Below are 16,845 nucleotides of genomic sequence, written 5' to 3' on the forward strand. Positions count from 1 at the left end.
GACACCGCTTCCTGTAGATGTCTTTTATGGCAGGAAGTGGTGCTCCGGCGATGCGCTGGGCGGTTTTCACGACCCTCTGCAACGCCTTCCGGTCCGAGGCAGAGCAGTTCCCGTACCAGACTGTTATACAGTTGGTCAGGATGCTCTCGATGGTGCAACGATAGAAGTTCGTCAGGATGTCTGAGGACAGGTGGTTCTTCCTCAGAGTCCTCAAGAAGAAGAGGCGCTGGTGAGCCTTCTTGACCAGCTTGGAGCAGTTGGTCGTCCAGGTGAGATCCTCGGAGATGTGGACTCCCAGGAACTTGAAGCTGCTCACACGCTCCACAGCCGTCCCCTTAATGTGGATGGGTGGATGTGGGTCAGCATTCCTCCTGTAGACCACGATGAGCTCCTTGGTCTTCTCGGTGTTAAGCAGCAGGTTGTTTCTGTCGCACCACTCAGCCAGACGATCCACCTCCTCCCTGTAGGCGGCCTATATATTTAGGTATATATTTAGACTTATAAGGTGATAACGTTGGGCAGCAGGGAATTTGTCAGCTGATATATTACTCACTGTACATTATGCCATGTGTGAGCTGGAGAATCTGTAAACAGCACTGCTTTATGGCAGTAATGGGTTTGTTATGGTTCGGTCATGTTTGCTGAATTAACCAGGAATCCCAAAATGGTTTTACGAGTTGATTTTCAGTGTTATGTTTCTTATATGTAAAAACCCAATTTTCCAAAATCCACAGAGAGCTGATTTACTGAAGCGTGAGCTCCTTGTGACTCACTGATTTGGTCTAATCCTTATAAAGTCAAAGTAAAAACGAATAGAAGCTCCACCCTAACTCCAGACGGAGTCTTTCCTGCAGTGTGACTCCATCATCGTGTCTCCCTGCAGGTGTGCCGAGAGCATGCTGTGCGTGGTGCCCGACATCTCCGCCTTCCGCGAGGGCTGGCGCTGGGTGCGACAGCCCGTCCAGGTGCCCGTCACTTTGGTGAGGAACGACGGCATCATCTACTCCACCACACTGACCTTCACCTACACGCCAGAGCCGGGACCGAGGCCACACTGCAGCGCCGCCGGCGCCATCCTGCGGGCCAGCAACTCAGGCCTGCTCAGCAACAGCAGCCAGGAGGCCGGCTCCAGCGTCTACGGCTCCAACAGCACTTCCAACGCAGGAGTCACGTCTTCTTCCTCCACCGCCGCAGCCGTGGTCTCCTAACGCACACATGGGGGGGGGCACTCATACATGCCTTGAGAGCAAATATACCCTGAGGTATATGAAGACTATAGGAAATAAACAAAACTGACTCTAAAAGTGCTGCGTTCATTTTGGATACAAAGAAGCTGCAAAGGAAAACAAAACAAAAGAATCGGTGGGACAGAGGAGCCCTACGCAGAGGGAAATCTGAAGGAGTGACATCACAACGTTGTCAGCTGATGGGAATAAACGTATATAAAGTGCTCCTTGACACGCCTCCCCACCCCAGCCCCCCCACTCTCTTCTCCTGTGGTTACTTTAGGGACCTGCCTGTCCAGTTCTGGTGTTGGGAATGAGTGAATTCCTGCAGGCTCAGAGCACCAGCACCTTTCTACAGCTGTGAGGACGGAAACCACAACAACAGTACATCCACCGTGTGCATCCCACCTCCCCTTTATCCTCCCCGCTCCGTTTAAATTTTTTTTGTAATTATTCCTTTTTGTTTCTCACATTCACGTCTGAAACCCTTACCAGGGGTGGGGGCGGGGGTGGTTTGGATGTGTTGTTGTTGGAGGGAGTGCAAGGATGCAGAGGGACACACATAAAACGTGACGATAACATAGTTTTTATGGACCAAGGATCTTGTATAAGCTTTAGTAAAGGTACATTTTTCTCCATACCTTTTTTTGTATTAAACATATAGTACACTTTTGTTACCAAATAGTTTCTATTCTTCCTCTGAGCTTGGGCTTTGTTTTTATTTTTATTTTTTATTTTTTCTCCCCTTCGAGGTCCAAAATCCCAACCTGTATGTTATTGTGACCTTACTTCAAACGCCTTTTTTTGGGTTTCATTTTGATATACTTGCTTCTTCTTTTTGGGGAAAAGTCTGAAGTCTTGGGTTGGGTTTTTATTTTATTTTATTTTTTTTTAAGATTTTACATAAGCAAAGATCTTTTTGTTTGTTTTGTTCTGTTTTTTTGCTTTTGAAAGGGGACAAACCTCAGAGGGCCTATTTTTATCATTGGTTTTTAATGAAGTCTTTAAGAAAAAAAAAAAAAAAAAAAGAAAAGCTTTAAGCAACGCCTCTGCCTTGCCTGCAATACTCTGTGTGCGCTGTGTCTCCTGGAAAGTATACACATCAGTACATGTCACACGGAGCCATAGCAACATCTGCAGAACACGAAAGCGGTCTTCTGCGAGAGCAAATCCGTCTGCCGCTTTCAAACTAATGTACCGAGCGTAGTCTTCGACTTCAAAGGATAGCCTTAGTACTGTATATTCTTACTGTGTATACAGGTAAGCCAGTCACATATCTGATAATATCCTTTATCTGTCACTGCTAACGTATCCAATAATGTAGTGTCTCGAAACTTGCACCTAGCAAAGGTGTCTTCCAGTCCGTGCTGTAGTTCTGGTGGCATTTATCTCCAAAAACACAAAAAACAACAGAGGGGGGGAAAAAGACACTTTCAATTTGATGTGGCCTTACTGAAAACTTCAAATAGAAGAAGGAAAAACACTTCAGTTTTCTTATATGCTGTTTACTCACCTTGGGAGAACCTGTGCATATAGCACAAAAGCAAGCCGACGCCTCGCTTCTCTGCTGTTTGGAGCTCATCGCCGCGGCTCTCCAACCACCTTCCCCGTGCAGAGCAGCCTTCTGAAGGGAGCCTTCATTCCCAGTGTACAAGTACAATAACCCACTTTTTTTTTTAAACTCTCACACTGGTGCCCGGCACCTTCTCACTTTTTGGTACAACGTCTCACGAGCACTGTAAGCTCTTTTTCAGCCTTCTTCTTCTTTGGTTTTTCTCAATGTTATTTTTCTTTAAAGAAAAAAAGTCCTGTGGTTTAATATGTTGGCCGAGCAAGCGTGTGTACATTGTGAACTCACTGTCCGAGTAGTTGCACTCATTCATGTTCGATGGCGAGACCTGTAGGAGTTATAAAGGCCTTCTAAAAGTGTATTACTGAAAATGTGCATTTCCAAAACATAACAGCAATATTGTACAGGTCATCTCATCAGTTTTTGTTTTCGTTTCGGGTTTTGTCCGCCTGAGCACTAGTTCACCAGCCAGCAAATATATATGTGTATGTGTGCGTGCGTGTTTCATATACAGTCGCTGTAATCGGTGTATTGAGTCAGACTCGCTCCGCGTCCTCTCCGAGAAAAAGGAAAAAAACAACTTTTATTGGTTTTTTTTTTTTTTTTTTTTTTTTAAATGTCTTCCACCGGGATCTAAACGTCTGATAAATGTGGATAAAACATTCAAAGGCAATACTTGTGATCGCAGTATTACAGTACAACTGTATACAAAGAACAATACTGTGACTTGAATGCGTGCTTAATGAAGTATTTCAGTTTTTCTTATTCGCGCCCTCGAAACAGGAACACACAGACTCATTTGCCCCCCCCCCCCCCCCCCACACGCTTCCATGTAAAAAATAAAATAAAAAAATAAAAATATTAATAAGAGAAAAGTTTAAATTATGCCCCTCCCCCTTCTTCCCCCATTTTGCCGTTCTTGCCCACCTGTGTGTCGTTAATGTTAAATGTTTTATATTGTAATATTGATATTTTTTAAATTATTGGTACAAAGTTTCCCCTTGTCTTATGTCCACACACAAAAAAAGAATTAAAAACGGAAAAAAAACCTAGAAAAGTGCATTATTGGCCGTGCTGCCTGAGTCTGGCCGCTTCCTGTTTGTCCTGGAAACGTGGAGGAAGTCGTAGAAGGTGCTGCAGCTGCCGCCGCGTAGCATCAAAAACCCAACATTTGGCGCTTCTTCTGCAGCGTGTCGAGCTGCAGGTCCAGCCCTCCCCGCCCCAAAGCCCTTTATTCTGCAGGATGGAGGTCACGAAATCTGAACTGTAGATTTTTAACTTCTTTGTCTTCGAGCTCTAAATTCAGCGTCTGCATCGCCTCCGCCGCTTTAGGCTGACCACCCATCCTCCTCCTTCCTCCCCTTTGGCTACAGAGCAGCTTCGCCACTTTTGTTGTAAACTAACACACACAAATAAGGGGGTGATGCACGCTTTTCTCTGAAAATGTGTCGCCTTGACAATCCGAGCTGGTTTACAGTTTTGTTTTGTTTTTTTTCTCTCTCTTAAAACATCTGGAGTTTTAAGGGACAAAGGGAGGATACGCGTAACCAGATTAGAGGGGTGATTTTTAAAAAAAGAAAAATGTTACATGCCTTCTTTAACTTTCGATAAAGCTTTTTCACGAGGAAAAAAAGCAACAAACCACCATCTCATTGTCTGTTTTGCAGATCTTTTTCACATTGTGTGCATGTGTCTGGTCTTTTTTTTTTTCTTTTTTTTTTTACACCTCCAAAAGCAGCTGTTTTTTGTTTTCTTGTTTTTTTTTAAATAATGAGCTCTGAACAATGTATGTATCCTCTAATATGCCAAATGTCTTTTATAATGTAGTTTTCATGCACTGCTAAACAAAAACAGGGCAGAGTGAGAGGCAGCTTTAAACAGACTTTTGTTTGTGTGTTTAAAAAAAAAAAGTTAAAAAAAAAAGGAGTGTGGAGCCCTTTCTCTGTCGCACTCAGCCTTACTTCTCCTCAAGACTTATTCGGCTGTTTGCACTACAGAGCGCTAACTTTTCTATTTCTCTCACACGTTTCATCCTCACTCACATTTTCCTCGCCTTTATTTTCTTCTTTTCCCACCTTTTTAACACGCAGCCTGTTGCGCTTAGCTTGCAGATCACCTTTTATTTATCATTTCCTCCTCCTCTTCTTCCTCACACCCCTCCACTATCTTCCACTTCTCTCACTGTATCTGTGTATTATTCTAGTAAAAATGGTAAGCAGAGGTGTCATTGTGGTAGTATACTCAGTGCTCAAAGGGTTGCTGATGGTAGAAACCTGTGCCGTTTGTAACATTTAGCAATAACGTCAAAAACAAAGGGGACGGTTCTTTTTTTTTTGTTTTTTATAACATAACGTTAGTTTGTTTTTTGTACATATTGCAGCTCCAGATCATTGCTCAAATCTGTATGTCATTAAAAGAAGAAAAAAAAAGAGAAAAAAACTTGCAATATTGGCATAAAAATGAGAAATAAAAAAAAAAGTGATGTAAAATCTCACTTTGTGTGTTTTTATGATGATTCTTTGATTATTTTTAGCTTGAATCATGATTGTAGCTGAAGAGAAGAAATAACCCATTATTGACATTTATTTATTTATTTGGTGTGTAAACAACAGCGTCCAATGACGCTTCAACATCTGGTGGCTGCAAGGTGACTGCAGGTGGGGAGGTTTGGGCATTTACCAAGCCCAAATGGAGCTCTTATCTGACGAACTCCCAGTGGATCGTCTTTCCTTTAAGTCCTCTGTCTTTAAAGCTGTTAAAAGCTCTGAATCGCTCTGCTGAAGTGTGCGCACGCACTGACTTTATATGGTCGATGGATCGCAGATTTGCAGGAGATCACAACATCTTCCACCAAAGCCAAACTCAGGTGTATATTACAAAGCAATAAAAATCACTTGACTCACTTTTGTACATTCAGGTCTGAACCCATTACCTCGATATTGAACGAAACACGCAGCCATTGCACTTTAAAGTAATAATTTACAGTGGAACATTAGGGCTATATTTACAGTGAAAAAGTTGCTACATCAGTGCTGCTATATTTAACATTTAACTGGAAATTGGATGGATAATACCAGGAATTGGCCCTTTGAAGAGGAGTTGCAGGTGTTTTGAGTCCCAGAAAAAGATAAGGCCCCTGCGTGCCCATGAGGTGGGTCAAGGACAGCAGCAGAGCAGTTTGTGCAGCGAGCGATTGAGTTATGGCTGATCTGCAGCGTGGGGATCAGACGACACATAAAATGTTGTTTTCAAGCACAAGTTTACACAGCTAGGTGCTTAAAATTCCTAAATATCGATATTATAGCTCATTTCGAGCCTGTTTACACTTGGTTTGAAATGCATCTTGGGCAATCGGGTCACAAGCGGACAGCGTTATATACACGCGTAAACAACCACAGAGATGTGATCACTCAGACCCATTGCCTTGGTGGTCCGGGACACATTAGGCAACGTGCTTTTTGTGGTGTAATAGTTAATGTTTCCTGGTCTGTGCCCAGCGAGGACGTCATTGATGCAGGATGTGGTGGTAGCAACTGACCTTGTCCTGGCTGATATCAATTGCCGGAAAACCCCATACAAGCATATTGTTCATTGAAAAACATTTCAATTTCATCCAGACTGGCGCTTGTCTAGTGCTTTGACCTTCTTGAGCAAGGATGGGCAATTCATTTTCCCAAGGGGCTACATAACAAACTGGGACTGTTGTGGAGGGCCCAGTTTGTTATGTGGTCCCTTGGGAAAATGAATTGTCCACCCCTGCTCTAGTGGGACTTGTGGAGCTAGTAAGAAAATGAACTGAAGTGGTTAGCTGAACACCTCGAAGATGCATAATAGGTGTTAACAGCAACGTGTCTCCGCTATCCACTTGTTTGATTCATTGAAATGCATCTTATAACCAAATGCAAATAAGGGGTTTGTTTTTTCTCAATGTCTTCTAGAGGTGCTTGTCACAAGCATCGAGCTAAACATCAAGCTAAATGAGCTAAGCATCTTTGCGTTAGCTCATTTAGCGCTCAGAAATTTTAAACTGGCAACACTTAAACATTAAAGGTTACTCAGTGTCTTTGGCTCAGATTCTGCCTAATAAAGCCGACATGGTAATCACCAGCTCAAAGTAAATTTAATTTTATTGATTGATTAGGTATTCTTGGCTTTGTAAAACTGATTAGATAAGTTTGAATTTCAATCTGTGGTGTAATTGCTAAAGTCTCACTAATAGAGGGAATTTTGGTAGCAAATTAGGAACAAGTAAAAAATTATACATTTTTCACATCATTTGAATATGAATACTTGTAAATTCCAGTGGGAAGGTACAATTTGTGCAGCTGTAACAGTACAGTTGGACTTTAGTGACAATAAGCTTTAAAGGTTACATAAATAAAATACATTCCTTCAGCAGAGAATCTGTCACACTAATGGACTGTAAAAAAAAAAAAAACATGACGCTCCCAGCCAGTTTTAAATTAAAGCTCTGAACATAACCTGTCCCAGACAAGGTTATAAGTTGTCATGGAAATATAGTCAGACTAAACAAAAAAACAAAAAGCATCTTGCTAACTCGTTATACAACCCTCTAATCTTCAAACTATACTTGTAGCTTGAACTTTTTTTTATGTATATATAAAATCTGGAATTGCATGTTAAATTGTTATGTCATTTCCCGTAACAGGCTAGCTATGCAGAAATCATCGCACTAGTTTGCATTGAAATAGCTTAACACAAATAGCATAATTGCAAAACAAATATTGCATTTGTATTTGTACATGTGAATTACATATAAAAGCAGCAAAATATTAGTGACCTTTAGAGCCAGTAATAGTAGGATTCTTCACGAGTATTTATAGAGTATCTTTTATCTGCCATTAAAAGCATTTTCCCGCCTTTTCCTTCAAAGCTTTATTCCACTTTCCCGCCCTAAATAGCCTTTTTAATGCTCTTCCCACCATTAAGAGCTTTATTTCAGTTTTTCTTGCCATTAATAGCTCTGTTTTACATTTCCCACCAATAGTGTTTTCTAGGTTTCCCGCCATTAATAGCTTTACTTTACTTTTCTTTCCATTAATAACATTGCTAATTGCTAAGCTAGCCACTTGATATCCAGGTTAAATGTTTTCTTTAAGTCGGCCTTTACTTATGTTTAAAAACTTGCTGTTACGCAACAACTTTAATGATTCTAATAATACAAAGAATAACACATATTAAAAGCTTTAGAAAGCACATTTGGATACATTACAAAATAACTGGAAATCAGTGGTTGTCATTTATAAATGAAAGCTAAAGCGCATTTGTTTAGTTTCTCATTTGTCATTTTATAAAAGATAGTTGGGTTTTTATTTATTTATTTATGCTTAAAGGTCATGTTGGCTTAAAAGGTCATTTTTCACCATTGTAATTTATTGGGATTAACGTCATCAAATCTTTAGATCAGCTATTAAAAAAATAAAAGTAAAACTTTATTGAACTTTCAGTGCATCAATTAACCCATTTAAAATGATAAAAATTGACCTCTCTTTGGCACTGCGTGTTATGTGAAAAGCTGCCCACGTAATGCACGTGGATCAAATGAAGCATGTGTAAATACTGTTTGGTTACTGTACAGTTCAGAAGCAGTTTCTAGCGTGTATAAAACAAAAGCAAGTAAAATGAAAACTGATTCTCTGCTTCATCAGAACTTTGCACTTTTCCGACAAGCTTGTGGGCCCTAAAAGCAAGTATGAACAGGCATCACTTGGCCACTCTGCAAGCTTTATGGAAACATTTATGATAAAGTCACAGCTGTGACTTTACGGACGGCACACCACATCTGCTCCACAGTCTCTGCCTACTTGTCACATTAAAATAGTGGCGCTAAAGCAACATGTTTGCTTAGTCTCGAAAGCACTGTGACAGCTTTTCGCAAAAACAACAAACCACAGCTCTCCATCTTATGCTTGCACTTGGGCCAGTACACTTGGTGAACAGACGGATCAATCCGACTTAAGTCAGCTCACTCCAGGCTGATGCACGGATGCCTGTGTAGGTGAAGCGTGTGCTGCTTCCACTTGGCGACGTGTGACCATTCTGCTCAGGGCTCTTGGGCCCTTCTCGCGGTCTGCCCGCTTCCCCTTGGGTTAGTCTGCTTCCAGCTGACCTCGTCAAGCCGCTACTGCCTCCACCACCCCTCCTGAAACAGCTGCAGCAGGAGAAGGTAGCCAGCATACCCTGGCGGAAGCGCTTGTTCATGAAACAGTAAATGATGGGATTGACGCAGGCCGAAGTGTAGGAGAGCAGGTGGATGAAGGAGATCGGCGCGCCGGTGAGACGGTAGGCCGAACGCCGGTCGAAAGCTTGCCATGCATTGACCACGAAGACCGGGGTCCAGCACAGGAAGAAAAGAAACACAATGACCAGCAGCATTCGGATAACGCGTTTCTTAGCCATCAGGTTGGACGTGGAGCTGCCGCTGCCACACACGCGGCCCATCATGGAGCTACCGGTGTTCATCGTCAAACTCTTCTTTTTGGATGGCTGCAGGTAACAGCCATCGCTGTCACCTGGCTTAATGCTGCTAGTGCTGGACTGTCTGTCTGCAAGGGAAGATAATAATAAACGGATTTATCGCTAGCATAAAAAAGAAGTTCAAAGCCGCCAATTCCATCAGTGAGCAAGTGAAGCAGTCCCCCCCAAATAGCCCATGTTTTCAGAAACTTTAGCTAGAGTGCCCCAATGTTAAAGTAGAGAAGATACAATTCATATTAATCGATCTTTGCTTTTAACTGTTAACATTCAAAATAACCACATTTTAAAAACTTTTGTTACTTTCTGTGCTCAGGTACCATACCTCTGCCAACTTTCCTGTTGGACATCTCAAACTTGATGCCCCGGTAGAGCTCTATTGAGATGAGTCCATAGGCTGTCATCATTACGATCCCAGGGATAAGGAAGAGCAGCAACAATAGGGACACATACCTGGAAAGAAAGATATTTCGGGTGGGGTGAGAGAATCCATGAGCTTCACACATACCTCAAATGTGTGGTTTCTCTTACTGTTTGTACTTAGTGAATACCAGAACCCCCTCATCAGTCACTTCTACACTATTTTATACATTTAATTGCTTAATTGTTGAGCATTTAAATTTTAAATCTTCCCGTGCAGCATTTGTCTTGACTGATTAACAACATTAGCAGCAACTGAAAAATGAAAACTTTTACTTTGAAGAGTCAAATCTGTGTCTCGCATAAACATCTTCCCAAAAAGATGTCTCTCGCCAGCAGCACCAAGCTGAGAAAATCAATAAAGTGCCCATCTGAAATTAGCAAAGGGATATTTTTTGCTACCTCTCAGGCCGAGTACATCCAAGCGTGAAGATGCCTCAGAAGGACAGTTTAGCACTTTTTTTGGGGGGGGGGGGGAGTTTCAGCTCACCAGGACTGCTGGATGATGTCGTTGGGCCACACCAGGCGGCACATGTGCCCAGTGCTGTTGTTGAGGCGGGTGAAGGGCTTGAGGGTGCTAAAAATGGGGTAGGGCAGCATCAGTATAAAAGACCCCAACCAGGTGGCAGTGATGACCTTGGCAGCGTGGGATTTTGTCTGCCACACCCTGGAGGTGAGGGGGTTGCAAATGGCACTGTAGCGCTCCAGGGAGATGGCCACCAGGTTAAAGGTGGAGACGCTCACAGAGACACCTGCAGAGGTCAGAAAATCCACACAGTTCTGATTGGCTGAAACTTCATTCATTACATCATCATTACAGACTAATGTAGAACACTGCATTTTTTTCTAATGTGTTACATTTGTTTTAAAAGGAATATCAGACAAACCAGCAGCAGCTGCGTGACGCTGTCATATCAGCAGCTTGATTAATCTGTGCCGTGAAGAATTAAAGCAACTCTTTGTTTGTGTGTTTTACAGAATAGTCATCGGAACTTGTTTGGCTTTACCACCACATATAAAACCACAACAAGTGCATTCACTCTTTACAACGAAATTACAACCAAAAGACCATTAACCTAGCTTAGCATAAAAAAGTAAACTTAATAAAAAAGGACAGCTTTACCCCACATTCATCTATATTTATTAAATCTGCAAATTTAGAAAATTGTATATTTAAAAAATGGCCTCAAAATGACTCGTATGATAATTTACACTTTGGTCTTATTATGTTTACGTCTCTCTTCTCTTTGCTTGTCTCCTCTGCCTTGTGTCTGCTTTGCCAGGACACACAGAGGTGAGCAGAGAAAGACCAGATAGTGAAACAGAGAGCAGAGGAGTGTGGCTCCCAAGGGTCTTAAACCTGCTCTCTTTTTAGCCAGCAGGGGGCGACTCCTCTGGTTGAACCCAGTTCTGTCAAAATGAAACAAATACGTGTGAAGTAAGAACTGAAGTTTAGGCATCTGTAATCCTTTGACTACCAATTCTCACTTCATCCACAGACCTGCTTTGCATTTTTTAGAAAGATGCCACCGCAACACTAATCGTCTATTAATAAGTGTTAATCGTCATCTTTCTCTCCTCCCCCTGTGTGCTGCATCTCCCACAAATCATCCTCACAACATGTCACTGACTTTACAGTAATGTCGCTGCACACGTTAATGCTCCACCACATTAAATTTAACTGCTGAGCTGCGACAGAGCACATCCTGCGCTGCCTGTCAGCGCGGCAGCAGTGGCGCGCTCAGAAACAACAACAGGATGCACAAACACACTTGAAATAGCTGCTTTGTGCAATCCGAGAGGACACACAAACAGACAGATGATGCAACAATCCCGGGAGAGCTTTGTGATTTTGAGGAATGAGCTAAATGAAAAATGAAACTCACATTTCCTTGCGGACGTGTAATTTAATGAAAATGAAATATTAGCAGTAGATACAACATCGGTAATGAATGCACCTTATTACAGAGCTCGCAGCGAGAAAATGTGATTCACATGTCTGATGGGACTGACTCATCTCCTTTGAAGCTGTCAGTATGGAAGTTTTCAAATGCCCGAATAAAGATAAATGAAACTCTGAAAGGAAGTGACACAGAAGGACAAACTGAGGCAGCGAGTCTTAAAAAGCAAAAAACTCCAAAGAAAAAAGATTTATGTTGCTTTTTGTTGAAAGTACTTGAAAATATTTTGATTGTGACTTTTGAAAAATGTTTAAATCTTCCATAGATTGTGGCATCTGCTGCTAACTGCATGGAAATGATAAAACTTTTTGACTGTAAAACAAACAAACAAGAAACAGGAAACCCCCAAACACTCACTGACGCCATTCGGCACCACAAACCACAGATCTACCTGTGGGGCTTCGTACTCTGTGCAACGCGCAGCCCTCTCTATCTTTAGACCCTTGTTTCCGGTTTGGAAATCCATCCTCCATAACAGAGACCTCAAGTCTCCATAACAGAGACCTAATGTCTGGTGATGGTGATGAGCTAAATTACTGGAAGCAGATGCATCATGGTCTTCAGCTGTGCAGCCTCAGTGGTATAAATTGAGGCTGTGCAGTCCAGAGGGGCTGGATGAATGTTACATTTGATGTCACTGATCCTTTCAGACTCGTGTTGGCCGGTTGGATGCGTTTAATTAGAAACGATTTATTTATTTTTCTCCCCCTCATTGAAAAAAAAACGAAGCCATGTGATTATGCAAAGTTGCAATTATTTTTTGCACCTCACCATGATTGGTTTAAGAACTTGCAATAGATGTGTGTGGAACGATCCAAATATCGATAGTATCGATACCACCGCTATCGGATCGATACTTTGCATCTTTACTCTGAGCTGTGTTGAATAAAATTACACCTCAAACATGCACTGTGGAAAATGTCTGAACCTTTTTTGTTGACTGTCATGTGTATTTTATTTATAGCCTATAGCACATTTAAACAATAGAAGCTGTTGGGTAGATTTCAATTTCAGGTCTCAAAAAAATCCAGTTTCAAAATCCATGAAAAGCTGAAATGAGTGTTTTGTTGTGTTAACTGATTATTGTGGAAGGTAGAAATGAAAGTTTTTTTAATGGCCATTAAAACGTCTACAAAAATTTGTAATCTGAGCTGCCTTCCTAGTGTAAAAGTTTCAGTATCGGTGTTGGTATCGTGCCCTTGCATTTAATTGCATTTACTTGATATCTGACCGATACCAAAATTACTGCTCGTTATTGCACAGCTTTAACTATCGATGATATCCCAGAAACCTGCTGGTGTGGTGCATGCATGAACGCAAATTCCGCCTTTTCTGAATTCATCTTATAATACACCCTGATTTTATCTATTTTTATATTTATACTGACAAACTCATAAAAAAAGCTCCACTCTCGTGTTCAGCGTGTCTGAACATCTCTGAGCCACGCTGTTTTTAGCTGACTCTCATTAAAGCTCCGGGAGGATTTGAAAATACAGGGAAATGAACCGGGCTCTGGACATGCCCTCAGATTACTTTAATTAGCATCTGTATGATTCCATTACCAACACAATTCAAAACACGATAATAACTCACAGAGCTGGGGAACTGGGTCATGTTTGTGTGGCATGTTAGGAAGCCTTGAACTGGAGGACAGATGTGCACTGGTGTGAAACTTTATTTAGTTCATTCAGACGCATTTGGACATATTTTAACTGATTAAATCAACTAAAATAGTCATGTTTTAACAATCACAACAATAAACAACTTGGGCTGTCGATTAATATGAAGAATCGTGGAGGACACGTACCCATGAAATACATCACCAGCTTGCATGTGCCGTTGCCGAAGATGAAGTCCCTCATGAGGTTGGGGATAAGGGTGAAGGGGATGCAGACTAGGGACACCATCAGGTCGCTGACGGCCAGAGACAGTAGGAACAGGTTGGTGACGGTCCTCATGCGCCGGTTCCTGACCAGGACGGCGATGATGAGGCTGTTCCCCAGCACGCTGAGGAGGAAGATGAGGCTGTAGAGGGCGATCCGCACTGTCTGGTTGATGTCTGTGGAAGTGGGGCACAGTACGAGTTTACACGCACACAGATACCAGTTTCTATATTTATTTAAACGAATGCACAGCCCGTATGCTAAAACCCCCCATAATGTTTATAAAATAGCCACTCATATGCATTTAGGCTGTAACCACAGAGAGACCTGGAATATCTTCAGGATTTGTATTCATTTTGGGGGGTTTTAGCCTCAACAACGTCGCCACTGATGCGTCTTTGGTCTCTATTTAAGTCCTCAAAGTGCACAAAGATAGTTCAGTTCATTTGACATATGCGGACTCAGTGAGCAGTGACAGCATTATGTGTCACTACTCACATACAGCGGACTACATTAGCTTTGAGAAGGACCTGAGCCATATGCGTAATGCGCACTGACGCACGAAAAATGCCCAAAGCAGTCGCTCTTACGGTACAAGCCCGAGTAGAATAAACGCGGTTTGAGCAACTAAATAAATACATTTTTTAAAAAAAAAAAAGGAACATCGGACTTTTGAATGGAGTGGTCTAAAATTGCACAAGATGTCCCTCGGCATTTTGCTGGCGGATAAAGTCGCTGTACCTTTGGGTTCTGGTAAGATGTCTTGCTCGCTCTCGCACTCGGAAATATTCTTGATCCCAAAACTGCACAAAATCCTGTTGAGGTCCGTTGAGTTTATCAGCATGTCGTGGATTGTAAACGTCTCCATTTCGCAGTTTCTCCTATAGCCTCGAGTAGAAATCAGTCATATGAACATCAACCGGAATGCTCCTTCAAGAAAAGAAAAATGCTCCAGGGTATTTGCACGGAGAAATACTAAGCATCCATAGTGATTTTATTATTATTATTACCTTATTTAACGAGGCAATAAAAAGTAGAGGGGATGACAATAATAAGAGCAGGACTGCTCTCTACAAGTTCCCGTGCGCTCTCGGCGTAGCGTGCTGGGCTCCTCTGGTGCTCCACATTTCCAACTCCTGACAGCATGTGGAAGGGTCTCGCTCTTGAAAGCTCAGCCCGCCTCTTTGGACCCCCCCCCCCCCCCCCCCCCCCCTCCTTTTCTTTAAATCACCACGTGTCAAACCATGGCACTGATAGAGAGAGAGGGAGAGATAAGAAGGGCTGATAGATTATAGTCCGGCTCATTTGGAGGAAGGTTGAAGCCAAAACGTCAAAAATTCAAATGTACCGAATTGCAGTCCTTCACCTGCCGTCGGCTATCCAATCCATATATCCCACGCCCCCCCGCCCGAATTTCACCGTGGAACTGCAGGACTGGAGGAGCTCTTTTACCTTTTACTCTAGTTTGAGTTGTTCTGACGGGTGGAGGAGCAGGCTGTCGTTATCGCCAGCTCCAATATTTAGAAGTCAGTCACACTGACTATTGTTTCACTCCCTCACACGAGAAGAGACAAGTCATAATTATAGTCTTGGGAGTTGTTTGATGAAATTCTTAATAGCGAGAGAGAGAGAGAGAGAGAGAGAGAGAGAGAGAGAGAGAGAGAGAGAGAGAGAGAAAGCTGTTCACGGTTCTCAGAAGCAGTTGGTGGTGTTTTGGGTGGGTTTCTGCTGTAATCTGTTATTATTTAAAGCCGCTTCGACACAAACCCCGTTTAGTCTGGTTACAGCAGCACCTGCAAAAAAAAAACAAACAAACAAAGGAAGTGAAGAGCAGAGAACTAATAGGCTATCTCAGGTGCATCTGGCCAGATGTGAGACCACAGCAAATAACATGAAGATTTTTTTTTTCTATTTCACCTCCAGTTAAACAGATGCAGTTATATCATTTGGGTCATTTCCAGTTATCCTCCAGAATCATGAGCCTCGGCAGTTTATTAATGGAGCGCATTCAAAAACATCTCATGCTGAGCAGGTTTGCTTAGTCTGGACAGAGATGCTCGTTTATTACAAACTCAAACACGTGTAAATCATCTGTAGTGTGATGGTAATACATGACGTATCACTGTGTGAGAAGCTTTATAATGGCTTTATTTCATGTTTGGTAATGTATAGAAATCCTAACCTGCAAAGTTTTATTTTATTTTATTTTACTTTTGTTTTTTTTGTTTTCAGTTTCAGTTTTATTCTCATTATTTTAAAAAGTGTTTGTCTTTTAATTTAAAAAAAATATATTTTAGAAATCTTTTGTCATCAGTGAGATTTCAGAACCTCACGCAGTGTAAACACTTTGCTCACACACAAGGCATAGTTTGTGTGAATTCCTGTTTGGGCCTCAGGGGGTTTTATTGGGGTGTGTTCCTGTGAAGAACTGCTGACGTGATTCAGTCAAAGTCAGCTTGACAAGTCCCAACCTGAATAAGACTACATTTTAAACCCATGAATTTTTAATGTTTCTTTTTGTTTTGTTTTGTTTTCCAGACAATTAAATAACCACAATCAAGAAGAACTAGTTTTCACTTATATTAGCTTTACCACTTCTCAGTAAGGCTATAACAAGTATCCATGCAAAATAGTGCTTCACACTTGATAAACACCTTAGACTTACTCAGTTATGATGACTGTGTATTTATGATACAAGTACCTGGTATACCACAGGTCAATGGCATCCATGACAAAGATGCACAAAGGTCAGCCGCAGAGATTTTCTATCACTCACTTTGCTGTGGTCTGCTGAGGGAACAGCATTAGAGTTGGTGACACGAGCTGATTGAATAAAGTGATCAGGAAGGATGGCTGTGATTGGCTGCAAACCAGATACTTTTGAAGCAGTAGTGAAGAGGAAGAGGAGGTGACTGGACAAACTGGACATGTTTATATCTACGTGGCAAAAAATATTCTGCCTCACTACTACTACTACTACTATTATTATTATTATTATTATTATTATTATTATTATTATTATTATTATTATTATTATTATTACATTTAATCATTAGAGTTGGCGCTCTTCTAAGGTTTGTTTGTGTTTAGAAGCTCGATATCTGGATAATATCTTACATTTCTCTCTCTGTACTTAAATCTATATTTTTGATAGTACAATAAAAACATTAGTTTCGAGTTATCAAGCCAAAATATGGAGATATTAACTAGAAATTTTGACATTTGGATGGGAAAAAAGGAGGTCGGAACTAAAGTGTGTGGTTCTTGTTTCCCCTGCGGACACGCAGCCC

The 16,845-nt window shown here is 41.7% G+C and overlaps 2 protein-coding genes across 2 annotated transcripts in view; one reads left to right on the top strand and one right to left on the bottom strand.

Moving 5' to 3' along the window:
* rbpjb (recombination signal binding protein for immunoglobulin kappa J region b) overlaps positions 1 to 5,290 on the top strand; it is a 55,503-nt gene extending 50,213 nt beyond the window's left edge. Inside the window, exon 11 of the mRNA XM_085451166.1 lies at positions 884 to 5,290. Within this exon, the coding sequence (XP_085307292.1) occupies positions 884 to 1,208 (325 nt within the window). The 3' untranslated portion in view covers positions 1,209 to 5,290. The remainder of the gene's footprint in view (positions 1 to 883) is intronic.
* Positions 5,291 to 6,905: 1,615 nt separating this feature from the next.
* Positions 6,906 to 14,689, bottom strand: cckar (cholecystokinin A receptor). The gene is made up of 5 exons (XM_085451167.1): positions 14,297 to 14,689; positions 13,480 to 13,731; positions 10,202 to 10,463; positions 9,617 to 9,744; positions 6,906 to 9,362 (listed from the first exon to the last, which is right to left on the bottom strand). The coding sequence occupies exons 1-5, from the start codon at positions 14,421 to 14,423 to the stop codon at positions 8,773 to 8,775; spliced, it is 1,359 nt and encodes a 452-aa protein (XP_085307293.1). The 5' UTR covers positions 14,424 to 14,689; the 3' UTR covers positions 6,906 to 8,772.
* Positions 14,690 to 16,845: the final 2,156 nt, after the last annotated feature.

This window comes from Copadichromis virginalis, linkage group LG3, assembly GCF_057382275.1.
Source record: "Copadichromis virginalis isolate Kocher_CV1m ecotype Utaka linkage group LG3, C_Virginalis_male_GT1.1, whole genome shotgun sequence".
Classification (NCBI taxonomy): domain Eukaryota; kingdom Metazoa; phylum Chordata; class Actinopteri; order Cichliformes; family Cichlidae; genus Copadichromis; species Copadichromis virginalis.